The 17,595-nt window shown below is 41.2% G+C and overlaps 2 protein-coding genes across 5 annotated transcripts in view; one reads left to right on the top strand and one right to left on the bottom strand.

The window, feature by feature from the left end:
- GPAM (glycerol-3-phosphate acyltransferase, mitochondrial) overlaps positions 1-16,580 on the bottom strand; it is a 34,754-nt gene extending 18,174 nt beyond the window's left edge. Inside the window, exons 1-11 of one of the 3 annotated variants that reach the window (XM_083741251.1) lie at positions 16,349-16,580; positions 13,506-13,636; positions 11,818-11,940; positions 11,525-11,598; positions 8,603-8,716; positions 7,727-7,876; positions 7,059-7,155; positions 6,311-6,447; positions 4,030-4,129; positions 2,360-2,572; positions 1,845-1,958 (exon numbers count right to left, since the gene is read on the bottom strand). In XM_083741251.1, coding sequence (XP_083597377.1) covers positions 1,845-1,958; positions 2,360-2,572; positions 4,030-4,129; positions 6,311-6,447; positions 7,059-7,155; positions 7,727-7,876; positions 8,603-8,716; positions 11,525-11,598; positions 11,818-11,940; positions 13,506-13,607 — 1,224 coding nt within the window. In that variant the 5' untranslated portion in view covers positions 13,608-13,636; positions 16,349-16,580. Of the gene's footprint in view, positions 1-1,844; positions 1,959-2,359; positions 2,573-4,029; positions 4,130-6,310; positions 6,448-7,058; positions 7,156-7,726; positions 7,877-8,602; positions 8,717-11,524; positions 11,599-11,817; positions 11,941-13,505; positions 13,637-15,843; positions 16,209-16,348 lie in introns of those variants that run through there. The other 2 variants (XM_083741249.1, XM_083741250.1) reach the window with 2 other exon arrangements.
- TECTB (tectorin beta) overlaps positions 13,647-17,595 on the top strand; it is a 36,118-nt gene continuing 32,169 nt past the window's right edge. For both annotated transcript variants that reach the window (XM_083741489.1, XM_083741488.1), the window contains exon 1: positions 13,647-14,046. The gene's annotated coding sequence lies outside the window, so the exon portion shown is untranslated. The remainder of the gene's footprint in view (positions 14,047-17,595) is intronic.

Here is a 17,595-nt window from a genome sequence, read left to right as displayed (position 1 = left end):
ACACCCATTATATCTAACTACACACAGGTTGAAACATATGTATAGCTTGCTGGGTGTGCTGATAAAGCCAATTTTAGGCTTGTAGGAGTTGTGATAGAATTAAGGCTTTCTAAAGTGAATAATTCCAGTTACAGATAGGTAGCCGTGTTGGTCTGCCATAGTAAAAAAAAAAATAAAAAAAAATTCCTTCCAGTAGCACCTTAAAGACCAACTAAGTCAGTTCTTGGTATGAGCTTTCGTGTGCATGCACACTTCTTCAGGTATCTGAAATAATTAAGGAAATAAATCCTGAAGCTATCCCTGTGTAAATGATAGGAGGTACTGGAATTAAAGCAATATGCACTTATTTCGAATTTCTGAACACAGAAGGGGATTATGTTCTACTGGCTTGCTAAATTATGCATACAAAGCTACCTGTCAGGAAGACCGCTGCAATAAAACTTAATTAGAAGTGCCCTGCATATTTCCATCAGCTGAAAAAGTGACAAGAAGCAGCTTTTTTCTTAGCTCATACCACATTCCTTGGTGAGCCAACATTTCTCAGGCAGCAAAAGTACATGATGGCCCGACTGGCATCCCACTGATTTCCTTTTACTTAAGAATTCTAACTTGTTTATTATTAGCCCCCTGGAAATCCAATCCGCCATTATATTTGGACAATTCAACGACGCACAAAAAATTGGTTTATGGCTGGAAGTGGATAAGTAAGACCAAGGCTTCTGTGGAATCTCTCTTTTGGAAACTAGCGTAAAGACTACAACACGAGATGAGCAGAACTGGTAATATTAGCACCCGTTTTTCACATCTTCTTCTGTACTATTAGAGTTGGTACATCTTAAGTGCTGTTATCCTTCAGCTGTAAGTGAATTATATCTTAACTGTAGAATCAAAGATTTATCTCTGCATTCTTCAGCAGCTTTATTGCTATTAAAAACTTCTAAAAGTTACACGTATGGTGGAATTTGTGGTAGGGGTGTGACAAACACAACCAATCCAAACAGTTCAACAGTTTTAGATCCTATGCATGCATTATTTTTTCCTGCGAAATTACAAACCTCTTTTTTAACTGCCTGCTATATATCCTGACCTCCTGCCAACCTAGCAGTTCGAAAGCACATCAAAGTGCAAGGAGATAAATAGGTACCGCTCCGGCAGGAAGGTAAACAGCGTTTCCGTGCGCTGCTCTGGTTCGCCAGAAGCGGCTTAGTCATGCTGGCCACATGACCGAGAAGCTGTACGCCGGCTCCCTTGGCCAGTAAAGCGAGATGAGCGCCACAACCCCAGAGTCGGCCATGACTGGACCTAATGGTCAGGGGTCCCTTTACCTTTATATATCCTGACAAAATTTCAAGTATAAAATTGGACTGGTCACAAGTTTCCATTCTGTCCTAGTGATGGAGAGAAATGAGTTCTCCTGTGCTCATTGGTAAGAAGACTTAAGCTCTTCTGAAATCAGGAGGCAAGCAATCATTTCTCTTCCCCACAGTGAGAGATAGCTTCAATCTGTGGGTCGGTAAAACTGCTCCATTGAAGCAACTTTATGGTCAGATACCAAAGCACAATGAAACAGTATGAGTAAGAAAGGGGTGATGTGGGAAAATACATCCACAGGTAGCTCTGAAGAAGAAACCAACAAGGCATGCAAGAAAACGGGGCAGGTATCGCTGAATGGACTAGGATCCACAGCTGAACAGACTGCTGGGCCAGGCTGACTAAGACAGAACAGAAGTTCACTTGAAGTCCAATTTTTCTTTCTTGCCTAGCGACATATAGTCTTAAGACTATTTTATCACCATAGGTGCAACCCTACAATAAGAAATTATGTTCATATTATATGAACTTACTTTCAGAGAGAACGGTTGAGCGAAATCTACCCTAACACAGCCGTAATTCTTCCGCAGCATTCGGAATACTCCTCTGGCCACGCTCCAAAGGCTTTCGTTCTTCTTGGGCTTCCCCTGTGAAACATCGGGACAGCAAGGGAGTTCAACAATTGCATCAAAAAGCTACTTAATGTTAAACAAGTTCATAAATCCAAGCCACCTAATTATGCTCAGAAATAAATCTGGGCAACAGCTCAAGCATCGTAAAAAGCATTGTGGTCACTTGGGCCATTTCCTCTAAGCCAGACATCTATTTGGATATTTCAAATGCTGTTTATGAAAATCATTATTCAGATGTCATTTTTCCTTGTATCTCAACTTGATACAAATAAGTATTTGCGAAGATCAGCATGCAATTTATGTTTCCAAGGCCCTGTTTTCTGACCAAAGGGACACATTTTTATCACCAAGATGGTTACAACTGACAGTGATCTCAATATCTGCTGAGCGGACAACAGCATTCCAAACACTTTTACCAGCTGTTCACTGTTGTAGTGGCCTTCAATGATTCTATCATAGGATATTCCCACGGGTATGATTAGGATGTCTGGAGTAGCATTTGAATACAGAGCGTCCACCACTACTGATAAAAGCCCTGCCCTTCCACAGGATGTCTTTCCACTCCGGGACCGGGTGCCCTCCAGGAATATCTCTAAGAACTGCTGCTGGCGAAGCAACTCTTGGATATGCTAAATGAAGAATGAACAACAACAACAAAAATCAGACACAAGTTATTTGCGTTCCTCTTTTATATTTGTACTGTAATAATATCCTCCCTTGCTGATTTTTTTTATTATTTCTTCCTGCTGACACCCTCATTGTACTGTGGCTCAGTAGCCACTAGAATTCCACTAATCCTCCAATCCAATAAGCATTTGTAAAACAACTGTATTGTTGTTTTGTACGTAATTACAAACTATTATATTGCTGCATACCTAAAGAATCTCCCAAATATTCAGAAATCACTTCCTTTCTTAAAGGAAGGGGTGTGAGTGCTTTTTCACAGGAGCATCCAAACTCGCTAGCAGTTCAACTCTCATTTTCTTTGAAAGTCACTTTTTTCCAGGTAACAGAAGAAAGAATATACCTCCCCCCTTTTAAACCAGTTTCTGAGACTTGAGACACTGAAGAACCAACACAGGATTTCTAGCAAAGCAGATGGCACCAAGCCCAGCATTGCACAATATAATTCTAGTCCATGCGCAGTGATCCCATTAGTTTTATTAGGATTACACAGTAACACAGAAGAACAGTGAGTGCTTCAAGTTCATAGGTGTCCTTGACATCCGCTGAAAGGACTACCGATTAATAGTATTCAAATGTGCAACACTGCTTCGGTATCTGAGGTACAGGCATTTCTGCAGATGCTCCATACAGTACACAACAACACTAACAAGAGCATCACAAACTTGTGTAAAACATTTTTGCTTTGTATTGTACAGTGGTACCTCAGGTTAAGAACTTAATTCATTCTGGAGGTCCGTTCTTAACCTGAGGTACCGCTTTACCTAATGGGGCCTCCCACTGCTGCTGCGTGATTTCTGTTCTCATCCTAAAGCAAAGTTCTTAACCCAAGGTACTATTTCTGGGTTAGCGGAATCTGTAACCTGAAGCATCTGTAATCCGAGGTAGCACTGTATTGTTTTTAAAAAGGTTATTTGCTGTTATTTTCTGCCCTATTTTTAACTGGTTTTATTATATTTTGTACATTGCCTTAAGACATATATGTGGAAGGCAATTAATAAGCAATATACAGAGTAATTCCCCATTTTTTCTTCAAAGGGGCATATCCCACCACCTACCTCCGATATAAAGAACACCCTTCAGATTATATTGGAACCTGCAGTCTTACAGATGCCCCTGGACCACAACTTCCATCCATCCTTGATGGGTGTTGGACTCCAATAACATATGGAAGTCCAGAGACTCCCCAACCCTGTTCAACTGTATCTTACACCACACACGTTTAGATGCAACTAATTCCTAATTATTAAGACGTTTAAAATGCTACCTCTTCTTCTTTTTTGCTATTTAACTGTTGAACCTTGCCGCAAACCTGCACACCCCACAATCAAGCCTGAGATGGTGGCCTGGCTCTTCAAATACTTTGCAGAGATAAGCCTTGAATTAAGAAAAAGATACATACCACATACAGCAAGGTTCTGTACAAAATATCTTTACGGCCATCGGGCCTCTCATCCAATTTTCTCCGTATAAAAAACCCTCCAAGCTTGTGGATCAAAGTGCTATAGGTAAAGAAAACCTTTTTTTATTAAAAGGCTAAGAATGTTAACATTAGCACAGGTTGTTGTGTCCACAGTGTGATATAACCATACAACTCAATGATTGATCTCTCTGCATGAGAAAGCTGCACATTAAGTTCTGTAGTAAAAAGGTAAAGGTAAAGGGACCCCTGACCATTAGGTCCAGTCGTGACCGACTCTGGGGTTGCGGCACTCATCTCGCTTTATTGGCCGAGGGAGCCGGCGTACAGCTTCCGATCATGTGGCCAGCATGACTAAGCCGCTTCTGGCGAACCAGAGCAGCGCGCGGAAACGCCGTTTACCTTCCTGCCAGAGGTAGGTTTATCTACTTGCACTTTGATGTGCTTTCAAACTGCTAGGTTGGCAGGAGCAGGGACCGAGCAACGGGAGCTCACCTCATGGCGGGGATTCAAACTGCCGACTTTCTGATCGGCAAGTCCTAGGCTCTGTGGTTTAACCCACAGTGCCACCTGCGTCCCTGAGTTCTGTGGTACCGCAGACAAATGTTGGTAGTCCATATATGAGCACAAGCTCTCCAGTACACAGAAATTAGGGACAACAGGCTTCGTGGTGACTTCCTTTCATGGTGACTACCAATATATACGTTTTTCAAAGCGGGATAATTTTGGCTCCAGCTGTTTTTAAACAACTTTACTTTCAGAACGCAATTTACTAATTATTTCCTATGTCGCTTGTTCTTAAAGGCTAAATTAAGAAAAGTTTTGACACCACATTTTTGTTATTAAAATTGCCTTGTACTAGAGATCTTTACTGGTTCAACCAGACAAAATTTATTTGGCCTGGCGAAGATTGCAATATTACATATATAGTAATAAAACAAGCCTGAAGTCCCTCCTATGCCTTAGAATATAAACAGGTGAAAATTTAAGGAAGTAACAAACAAAAATGTCAGTATGGTATACATTGGGATAACAGAAAATTAGCAAAGCAGCTCACAATTTTCACATAAAATTTTTACAGCGTTTGCAACTCTAACCAATTATTCTGGTCAGATAAATGAAAAATGGGGAAGAAAAAGATCAAGTCACACAACTATTTGTATAAAGGCCCTACCATCTAGCCAAAAATTTGTGGCCTAACATTATGTGACTTAAAATTGTGGCTCTCTATTATTTATACCTAATAACAGCATATAACGCTGAATAAAAGGCTACTATAGAATTTAATAAAACTACAGTACAGAAGATTGTTCTGACTATATCGTCTACCATTTCAGAGATTAAAATCCTATTTACACTTACTTGGGTCCCTCAACTCACTGAAACTTATTTCCAAATAAGCATGCATAATATTAGACATAATATCACCGCCAGGACTCGCAATCATATTTAGAAGGTGCCACATACATTATCTTGTGTTATATGAACATGAAGCAGACTACAGCATATCTAAACATGATGTGTGCCTATCTGCTGATACACCTTTTATCAAGGAAGTTACATTTGCCTCACTTTCTATGGCTGAAAAATTCTGCTCCATTAACTGTGTTTTGTGATAAACATTCTTCCCATTAATAATGCTCGACACAGGGGTCTTCACATGCATCGCAGCATAGGAGCAGCTCGATCGTGATGCATTTGAACAATGCTAACCTCCCTCTTGAGGTGCCAATTTTACACAACTGGACTTAGGTTGCTGCAGCATGGACTCAGTACCTCTGCAGCATGTGATCACACCATGCTGAAGCGTATGAACTGACACATACATATTGATCCCACAAGGACAAGTGGAGAAGTAATGCTTCCATAAGCACGGTCAAGAATTACACACCTTTGAAGCTCACTAATTCAACTGAATGCTTCTTTTGATGACCTTGGGACAATGTACCAGGCGCCACCAAGTGTTACGTGCAACTACGGATTGGGGCCAAAGCCTTCACTGGTTTGAGTGCACTGTTTTTTGATATGCTAATAATGACATTAGAATGCAAGATTATGACTACAACTGGCATATTAATATTAATAAAATTATTTCACAATTGCAGGCCAAGTGTTAAAACAATCAAGACAGTTACTGGGGCACTGCAAGGTAAGCACAAAATTTATTTGCCAGCATATGAAGGTTCATTTAGCTAGGATTTTGATACAGTAATTCACATGGCTGAAATCAACAAAGTGAAAGTATACATGAATAGAACATTACCTGAAAATGGGGATATTCAGATTATTCCCTGCAGCAATGTACGGTGCTTTGATGTTATGACAGAAAAGAATGAACGTGAGAAGCAAGTAGTCAATATGAGATTTGTGAACAGGTAGAAATATAAGCGGCAAATTCAGCTGTAAGAAGAAGAAAAGAAGCAATTATATAAATACCCAAACAATCTGGTTTTAAAACTGTATTTTTAAAAGTTAAAATGTGTTTTTGACAAGTAAAGCAGGTCAGGTAGGTACTCTTTCTACTCTTTATGCAAAACAACTGAATTGCCAGCATGGGGTGAGTAGAGGTGAGGAGCGGGGGGCACTTGTATTATAAAAAGTTATTAAGTATCCCCCAAATAATTCTGATTATGTGCAAGCTTTTATTTTCACTGAATACAGTTGTATGCAAACACTACGTAACATTGCATAGTTGACAAAACTGCTTTTAAGGGTATTATCTATGGCTACAGAGTGGTTGGTTTTAGTAAATACTAAATGCACATATGTATTTCACAACTCTTGACAAATGGATTTCATTCCAAAATAAGCACAGTTAACTCCAGTAATTAGATCTAGGTGAATTTGGCCCATATTGACTCTTTTCAAATTGAATTCCAGTGTGCTAAGATTGATTTATTTTGCCAAATTGTTAAAAGAGTCCTCTAAGGCCCAAACAATATTAGAAATGGAACAATGTCATATTTTTCCTCTAAAGGGATTTTTTTTTTTTGCCTCAGGGATTTTATTACCTCTGTTGCTGCTTTCACCATCTCCAATTGGCCTTTGTGAATCTGGATATTCCAAAAAAAGCTGTTAAATAATTTCAGCAACACCCATCCCGTTAACCTAAAAGGGGCAATAAAAGTTGAGCCAACATTTAATAGTATTCGTGTTTTATATGCAATTTTAGTTTCAAGCAGAATGAAACAATATAAGAGAAGCATACACACAGAAACATACTGCCTTTAAAACCGACACTACTGTAGAAACACAGAACAGAAGCAACTAAATCAGCAGTCATGAAAAAAGTGTAACAGTTGCAAAAATTCTATATGAAACAAACAGGTTGTTTCTTAAAAAAAAACCCAAAACAGACAACAGTTGTTGCAGCCTTAGTAAATGTAGCAAGAAGTTTACATCCAGTTTGAAAATAGAGAGTAACTTCGTGATGATAACATGAAATTCATTTATGACAAAATGTTATTTTGTTTCATGGAAAAGTCTGTATTAGACTATTGACGCAAGACACACACACACTATATATTCTTCAAGAGCAAATACCAGGGCTTTGAGTTCAGCTTACACCACAGATAAGAGAAGCAGAAATCTGAGGCAGCTAGAAACAGTTATCTCCATGTGAACACAGGTTGTATTTCAGCACCCCCTGACACCAGCAACCATGATCTAGTTTCATTACCTGATCAAAGCAGGCGAGACATTTGCTACCATTTCCTGCAGAATTTTTCTAGCTTGCTTCTTGACCTTGTTGACGTTTCTGGGGTCTGGCTGACCAGAGCCACTCACAGCAGACATTTCTGAAGCTTCCTGTGCAATAGCATTCTGCACTCTAGGTGTTACAAATAAAGTAAGATGATTCTTAAAATAAGCTCGATATTTCACCTGTTTTTGAGATGCATAGACAGACAGACAGAACGTATAGCTACAGAATGTAGGGGAACTTGTAGTGCAATTATATTCAGTCATACGTACTTTTTAAATTAAGGTTCCAGTACAGTGACACTTTCCAAGTAGAAAAGCACACACATATACACATATCTCAAATGCACAAGGCAAAATATCTCAGTGTAAAGCCAGTATAAAGCCTATAAAGATTTTATAAGTCTTCAACATCTGGGGAGCAGTAACTAGTCACTGAAAAACAGCCTTCCTCAACCTGATACCTGTAGATGTTGTTGAACTATAACTCCTATTATCCTTGACCATTGACCATGTTGACTGGAGCCAATAGGAGTTGTAGTCTAGAACTTCTGGACAGCAACAGGTTGGGGAAGGCTGCAATAGAAAAGCTAGTGTACAACTCACATTAACTTTATGTCACACAATTTGACACATTATGCTGTACACTGATGCCTTCGTAATGGTTGCTTGCAGATTCCAAAATTGTGGAAACAAGTATCTGAGATATCAGGCACTGGGCATAAATAGTAGCAAATTCGGCTTCATTGGTTTAAAAATGGGATTTCTCAAAAAGGACAGTTCTTTTTCAAAGAAACCCAATACATTGTATTGACAATGGAACTTTACAAAAAACAATGGTATTTTAATTTCTTACCTGTTGCTTTTCAGCACATTTTCTGTCACATTATTTGCAAACATACCCTTATGAACATCCCGTTCTTGCACGAAAAGAACATAACAGAGTCGCCTCGCAAGCCAACCTCTGTGCCTACAACAATACAAAGTAACTTAGCAAAACACAACAATGAGAAATATTGCATTCAATATTGTCAATCGTGTCCCTATCAAAACTAACTTTAATTGGTAAATCCATTAAATAATAGGGGGTCAATCAGAAAGGGTAAATCTTAAATTGGTGAGGCTAAGAGTTAAGGCAAACACTTTTTTGTTTTAAGGCTAGTTTGATCAAGGTGTGTATGTATTACACAGTATGAAAAAGAAAATATTAAAGCAATCTTCCTTCCAAGCTTTTATTAAGCTGTTATCCACAGATACTTGTCACTGTGCCCTTTACTTATTGACCCCAAAGCCACACATTCTATTAACCAATCCAAGCAAACACAAATTCTCACATCATTGCACTTCAATAAAAAATCATTTACACGTGTTAATGACGGCAGCATATCCCACTAACTGCTTGAGGATAAGGAAATCTTACAGAATTGTGGGCAGTGATGAAGAGGGAGGGACTGCATTGGTTGTGGGGGTGGAATGTACGGAAGCTGCACTGCATGACCGGAAGTGCCTTTCCATTCATCCATAGGTACCACTAGAGCCAATCTTCTATCCTTTAATTCAGGAATGGGGCACTTGTGGCCCCTGACATGTCGCTCCTATCATTCCTGACCCTTGGCTGTGTTGAAAGTTGGAGCCCACTAACATTTGGAGAGTCACATGTCTGCCACCCTTGCTTTAATGCATGGTTAAGGTTCCTTTAAGAATGAAATGAAGACACTGTCTTCGAATCTAAATGGCCTTCAAAGCCGTTACAATGTGAAAATCATATTGATGGCTGCCTAGTACCAGAAAATATTGGTAAGTAGATGCTTGCAAACCTTAAAACATGATGGAGTTCTGAGGATCAAATCCATTGCATTTGCAACCAACAAATGTTTTACAGCCCATTAATGTATTGATTTTGCATGTACTATTTTTAAATGTACTATTTAACAGACTCTCTCTGTGAATAGAGTCCCAAATACATAAATCCTTTTTTGATATGACTGTCTACTAAAGAGAACAAAAGAAAAATCTAAGTTGTGCTAACACTGAATTTTGCTGCTGCTGCTGTTTAATAAAAGCCTGGAACTTTCAAAGCTATTTTAAATTAGGTATTCAGCAATGTATTCATTCAAAAGTATGTCTATATTCTTACAATTCAACAGATATCTGGTTTTACCAGAAGATTTGATTAGAAAGAAACTCACGAGTAGCTTTACTATGTCCTTTGGGGGATCAAGTTCCAGTAATTTAGCTTGAAAGAAAAATGCTATAGGCCATCCTTTGCCATCCTGGTGCTTGCTAAAACTTGTGATTCTTTCCTCACTTCTGTTACATGTTTTCTTGGTCAGAGAATGAGATATACATCTTACTGATCAAACTCTATTCTTTCCAACACTTCAGGTTTTGTACCAAAAAAATGCAATTTTTTGTGCAACATTTTAGGTTTGTTTGTTTTTTTATAATCACCATATATTCAGAGATGAAAGTATTTAAAATGTGTAGGTGAAAGTCAAAAGCCACATAATGAACAAGATTTACTATCCGGATTTACTAATATGCAATTTCATAAAGTCTGATGAAACCAGTATCTGTTACAAAAACTGTACCCAATATTGTTGCAGTACTGTGGTAGGAGTGGACTTCACAACTGGCTAGTAGAAAATTTGGCTGACAAAAAATCCAGTTACATTTTGGGGATCCTGCTTTTTAGTTGACAGCAACATCTATTTATGTTAGTAGTGCAAGCTCAACCTGTACATTTGTGATTCCGCAATGAGTACCGCATGTGAACTCATAGTTTCTCATTACTGTAAGCCAGAGCTTTCCAAACTTTTCATGTTGGTGACACACTTTTTAGACATGCATCATTTTGTGACATGGTAATTCAGCTTTATTAGCAAACCAGCGGTTAAACTAACTCCTTTCCAGCTCTGGGAAGCATGCGGGGAGCGTTTGTGCGACACACCTACACACTGCAGTCAACACACTAATGTGTCGTGACACACAGTTCAGAAAGCTCTGCTCTAAGTCACTCTGAAGTATGTATGTATGAGCTGCAAGCCAAAACGTAGCCTATTCTGGAAGTTAATTCAGTGAAAGAACAACATTAACACATCTTGGTTTTCATTCTTCTTGCTTATCCACAAAAATAATACAATACATATTGGCTTGGCTCACATATCACGTTTAACTACTGTTTAAAACAACCTATGGTGTAATTTAGGTGTGAGGAACAGAATCCAAGTTGCATACCATATCCACTTTTGAGAGGTGGGCGGAACTGCCCACCCGTCAGTACCAGATGCTACATGACATCAGGCAACTCAACTTCAAATGCAGAATCGGAAGCACATTTTTTCATTTAAAAATCTGGATTGAAGCAGGGATTCCTACTGAAAGCAGGGCTTGCAGCCTGCCAGGAATTTAAATTTAGAGCCAACTAATAAGACCCACTTTCTGCAGGGATCAGCTCAACTTCGGTGCCAATTTAAAAGGCACAAAATGCAGTCTGTGCTTGCCAAGAAACAACTGAAAGTATGATTGCAATATGTCAGGTAAGCAGCACATGAGCATGGCTGGGGAAGCAGAGAGAACAGCCTCACCGGCCATTTCAGGCCCCTTGATGGGTGTGATTTGGCTCATGAGTTAGAGGTTCGCCATCCTGGGCTTAATATGAATGAACAGTGATATGAACCAACGTAGTTTGTTTTATGCTACGGCTTAATGCCACATGCAAACTGGGCAACTGTGTTGTGAACAGTAACATTAAGTATACGAAAAGAAGAAGACTTACCTTGTGTGTGTTTCATTAATATAGATGACATTTCGAAGGCCCAAAGAAGGGATACTAGCATTAAAGAGCTTGTCCTGAAAGTTAACAGAGAAACATGTCTTCCATTTCCAGTCATGGCTTCATAAGGACTGCAGAGTTTATATATTATGGTGCCTTTCTTTAAAACAAGGACACGGAACACAAACCAACTGTGACAAGGCAGAATCTGAATTGAAACAATTAGATGCCAGCTACTGTGAATGATATTACATGGAAAGTGTGTTTCAATTAGTTACCAATATAATCTAATTTACCCGGCTTTGAGGAGTGCATACGTAGCAACAGCGCCCCACAAAGGGCCGATTCCGGCCAAGTAGGGTCTCTTTCCATTTCAGAGTGGCTGATCGGAAGACAGTAGGCCTAGAATTGCACTCTCCCTAGAAAACAGTGAAATACAGTAAGCGAAGATAGCACATTAAAGTCCATACACTCTTTCCTATATATGAAACAGAGAACGCAGAACCCTTTAAAAGGCACACTGACTTCAACACAGATTCCTGTGCAAACATAATCCTCTTGCTGAAACAGATCAGACTCTAAGTCTTGACCTAGCCAAAGTTTATTACCCAATTACATGACTAAAGGTTAATCTTTTAATAACAAGATGTGATTCAAGGCCAAAACTTCCATGCCCATAAAATCCCAAAATTCCAACCACTGTGCAAGATGTATAGATACACTTGTAAAATGCCAAATGTCCTAACATGTTACAACCCTACTGCACATTAAATAAGCTCCATTTGCACAGCATTGCATGGTGACAAAATGGAAAGTATAAGATTAAAAGTGAATTATAAAAATCGAAGACTGCTGTTAATTTTGTGCTTAAATATTCCATTTACTATCAATTTATCTTCCTGACACTTGCTTGGGTGTTTTTCTTGTTAAGATCGCATGTAGGATTTGCAGGGGAGAAGTTACCACATATGGTAAGTTTTTTTAAACATATAGTGTGATGGGGAAATGCATAAAAACAAACAAGTGCTGCAATCCTATGTACACTTGCTTGGGAGTCCCATGACAATCCCATGGGCTTATTTCTGAGTACACATGCCCATGGCTGGCCTCTAAATACAGCAATAATTACAAGTAATAGAGGGACACAAAAATGACTAGATGTTAATTGAAGAGGTTAGAGCAGACACAAAAGTCAGAAAGCCAAATAAAAGGTAAACCTTAACCAGAAAAAAGTAATCATTCCACACCTTCATTAGTAGCATTTGACTAATATTCACCCAGACTTATTAAAATAAACAAAGTGAAGACCCTCTTAACCATCCTAGTAGTTTCTTAGCTTTTCTTACTATGATTTCACCAGGGACAGTTTGCAACACTAAACAAACTTTTAGCTCATCTTTCTAGCCTCTTTTATTGCTCTGACCATCTCTCCAAATCTCTGAGTTTCAGGTTCAAGCTTCTTCTCACCCATCAATATTAGATAACTGGTATTTTTCCTACCCTACAATTCTCATCATCTCCATTTCATGAGTATCTTTATGCTCCACGCAGACATATCTATTCACTACTCCTCATGCCTATTTCAAGTCCAGAGTGTGCATTTTCAGATTTTTTAAAATCTGCATTAGATCGCCCAGAAATCCCCCATATCTATTACAGTACATCTTTTTTAGACCACAAAGTCATTAGTTATGGTGTAAACCCATCTCTTTATACATTATTTTAAACTCTTGATTTTTACCCTGTTTCATATTTAACAGTTACAAATAGAGAATCTTTTATGTTTCAAGCAGAGATTATCACCACAGCAGAGATTATCACCAGCAGAAAAACTTACTACCCTTCCTCATAAATGTACTGAGGTGCATTCCTAATTTTCTGAAATACGCAGACGTGTAAGCTAATTTTCTTAACAGTGGGAGAATAATTCTACACTTAAGCAACAAGGTGCTTATGAAAAAACAGAAAGCTGTATCTTACATACCCATTCTTCACTGGAGTGTTTACATCTAGTCACAGTGCATTCTGCCAAGGAAGAAGAATAGGAAACATCTATTGCTCCAAGTGACAAAGCAGCGTCATCCATGACACAGAACTTATATTCAGTATCATGAGCTAGAAAAGAAAAGAGTCAGTGTTAAAGAAAACAACTATGCGGCATGCCTGAGAAATCTTTCTTATAAGTGACATAGTATGTTCCTCTTTCCAAAGACCACTTGCTTCTTCTCTTTGTTCCCTGAAGCTACAATCCCATGTACACACTCTGATATTCACTTCCAAGTAAACATGTTCACCATGAGGCTTTGTGGTCAAAATATAAACTTGTTCCCTTTCAGTAGCCCCATCTCATTTTGGAAGTCACATTTGGTCTTCACATCTGCTCCACTCACATATGAAGAGGGGAGTGCAAATTACTACAAGGGAAGTGAACATGAGTGAGAAGAACTGAAAACCCACACCCTTCTCTAACCTGCATCCCCGCTGCCATATCCCACACTTTGGAACCCCCTGCCTATTGGCATCAGGTGAGCGCCTTCACTTTTTGTCACTTGCGAAAAACTTTTTTCTTTAGGCAAGTCTATCCAGATATGTGGGACACGGGTGGCACTGTGGTCTAAACCACAGAGCCTAGGACTTGTCGATCAGAAGGTCGGCAGTTTGAATCCCCGCGGCGGGGGTGAGCTCCCGTTGTTTGGTTCCAGCTCCTGCCAACCTAGCAGTTCGAAAGCACGTCAAAGTCCAGTAGAAGGTGGAAGTGGAAGGAAGGTAAACGGCATTTCTATGTGCTGCTCTGGTTATGCCAAAAGTGCCTTAGTCATGCTGGCCACATGACCCGGAAAAACTGTCTGCAGACAAACGCCATATCCCTCAGCCTGTAAAGTGAGATGAGCACTGCAACCCCAGAGTCATCTGTGACTGGACTTAACTGTCAGGGGTCCTTTAATTTTTATCCAGACATGTACAAACTGTCATGTGTTGTTAATATGATTTCAGCTTAATGCTGATTATAAATATTTTTAATGTTTTAAAAACCTGTTTTTAACAAGGGGGTTACTTATAATTTTGTTGTTTCATTCTTTTTTCAAACTGCTTTGATGTTTCATTACAAACAAGTGGTATATAAATGTTGATATAAAACTAAATAACAATTGCCATAGAAACTAGGATACGAAGAGGAAATCTCAAGACTTCAGTACTCAAGAAACATGCCATTTTAGTATGCCAACACTAATGCTGCATTTATATTCTTAAACATTCACAATGCAATATATTATTCTGCAAAAAGCAAACTAGTGAACATGTTGATTCCCATGATCCAAGGGTGTATAATTTCAAACTGTTTATTTTCAATTTCTTTCCTCATGATCCCTAGCATCGAACTTGCCTTTTTCATAGCTACCACACCCTGTTAATTAGTATGGGAAAAGGTATGCTGGAACTCACCAACAGCAATTATCATCATCATTCGGAACATGATGCTCCATGGCCAATGGAAAAGAGATCTAAGGCCATTTCCAGGCTCACCTGTAACTAAGTCACACTGAACCCATTAGGACTTATTCCCAAGTTAACAAGGATAGGGACTGAGTGCACATTAATTTAGAAAGAGGAAATGATGATCTCTAAAGAAACAAAAGGTTCCTCTTTCAGACCCTGCTCTTTCGGTAGCTTATAAATTATGGACAGTTAAAACCAGGTACTATAGCCTAATTTAAAGCAGCATCGTGTAAGGATACACAGCAGGGTCAAAAGCTCTGCTATAAATAAAGCACAACTGCCAGACAGTAGTATCAGGTGTTGAATATCTCTGAGTAGCAGGCGGCTACTGCCAAGGGATTTCACTCAAGCTATGTAATCACCAGGGGAACGGCACCCATCTAAGCCAAGTTGGCAAGATGGTTGAAAGGACTTTCACACAGGGTTAGTTAAGTACACCAGTGACGGACAACTGCAGGGTCAAAAGAAAAGGGGAGAAGGAGAAGCAGCCCATATTAAAAAGGAAATTGGCTTTCCTTCCAGCATCTACTCTGAACTCAAGTCCAAATGCACTAAGCTGGTTCTCACAGCTGAAAGAATGCCTTTCATCCACTTTTTGTTTCCGTCCACTTTTATGTTTGGGACAAAAGGCACCAACATAAAAACGCAGAGATGCATTGGCGCAAATGGGCCTCAAGCTGCCAGGCTTTTGCAAGAACCACTCTCCCCACCACGTCACCCCACACACATTGCTAGTAACAAAAGCAACATACCGGTACATATTTTTGCTAGAAGCCCATCACTCATAACTTTTGAACATCCTAAAGAGCTCAGCTATGACTTACAGAGGACACATTTTACAATGGCACTACCATGCTCGCTTCTAGTACTCTTGCTGCCTTCCTCCCACAGCTCTTAGGCTGGCCAGAAAGAGGTCCATCTCCATATTCCAACCCCCTCCTCCCGGTGCTGAATCACTGGGCGCAGCTCATCTGCACATGGGTCCATGCATGCACGTTGTTGCTGCTGCTGCTTCTGACCCTTGCCACCTGCCCCTTATTTCAAGGCACTGTCCCTTCCTTGGACGCAGGGCTCCTTTCCTTCCAAGTTCATAAGCAATGCAATTCGTTACCTTCCTTGCTGTGGTGTCACCGCCTTGGCGCGCGCATAACAGAGAGTGGCAGGAGGCGATGCCCTTCTCCTGCCCCGAGCCACAAGCCGCCAAAACCGCGACCTCGCCCCACACACCCCGCGGCCAGCATCCCCGGCGGAGGCAGCACTGCGTTGGTCCAAGCCTCCCGCGCGCGCCTCCCCTCTTCTTCTCCTCCCGCAGCGCCAGGCTCGCCTTACCAGCAGCGCCCCTTCAACACGTTGCCTTCAACCGGCTGCTTCCAGGCTCAGCGCCGTCCGCCGGGGCACCTTGGGCAGCCGCGCCGTCTGCGGGGGGGACCCGTCCTTGCCAGCGGCGGCGGCGGCACCCAGGGCTGCCTAATCGGGCCGCGGGCGCAGGCTCGCCGGCACTCGCTCTGGCGGACTGCCCGGCTGCACTGGCTGCCTCGCTAAAGCGGCCCCGGCAGAGGAGGGCGGGATGCTGACGCGATTTCCGGAGCGCCCGTTGCCATGGCGCCGGGGACACGCCGACCCGCCTCTCCCGGGCCGGGCTCGCGGGGAGGCGGCAGAGGCGCCTGGCTGATCGTGGAGGCTTGGGGGGAATCGTGACCTGCTATTTTTAGAAGGAGGGGCGGGATCAGCAGCTGCTGGTGGTGAGGAGATCAAGCAGGAAAGAGAGGATCGCAGAGCTGGAAGGATCCCATGGTTAATCTAGTCCAGTGTTCCTCAACCTTCCGACCTTGTTTCCTTCCTGTGCCCCCCATGGATGTAGGCAGGGGGGCAGCTGCCCCCCCCCCCCAATAAGTAAAAATCAATACAAAACTGAGGTTCTGCCCTCCTAACAAAAACCTACCCCCCAACAAAAATCCTGCCAGCTGGTGGGCATCCCTCTTACTCGCTTGTCAGCTGCCCCCCTGCCTACATCCATGGGGGGCACAGGAAGGAAACAAGGTCGGAAGGTTGAGAAACACTGGACTAGATTAACCATGGGATCCTTCCAGCTCTGCGATCCTCTCTTTCCTGCTTGATCTCCTCACCACCAGCAGCTGCTGATCCCGCCCCTCCTTCTAAAAATAGCAGGTCACGATTCCCCCATCAGGATTTTTTTAATTTAAAAAATGTTATTTTCCCCCTTCGCTTCTTACTTTCCTCTGTTATTTCCTTATGTTATCCCCCACACACACACACACACGATTTTCACCTGGGGAAAATGCTGATCTAGTCCAACCCCCTGCAATAGAGGAATAACAATCCCCCCTCCCAACCCCTTCCGTGCAAGAAAGATGGGGATATGAAATGGGGGCAAGTCTCTCCCCCCCTCCCAGCTTTCAAGTCTGCAACTTCCCCTGTAGGCTCACTCCTCTGAGCTCTGCATCACAGGTGGGGTGTAGCACAGAGTGCTTTGCACAAGAACCTAAGGAGAGCCTGCTGGGTCACGCCATGGCCCCATGCTAGACTGCATTCAGTTATCTACACTCTCCCTCCAG

This window comes from Podarcis gaigeae (assembly GCF_964106915.1).
Source record: "Podarcis gaigeae genome assembly, chromosome: 5".
Lineage (NCBI taxonomy): Eukaryota > Metazoa > Chordata > Lepidosauria > Squamata > Lacertidae > Podarcis > Podarcis gaigeae.
Note: the sequence above shows the minus strand (reverse complement) of the source record. Positions and strands in the feature narration are given on the sequence as shown.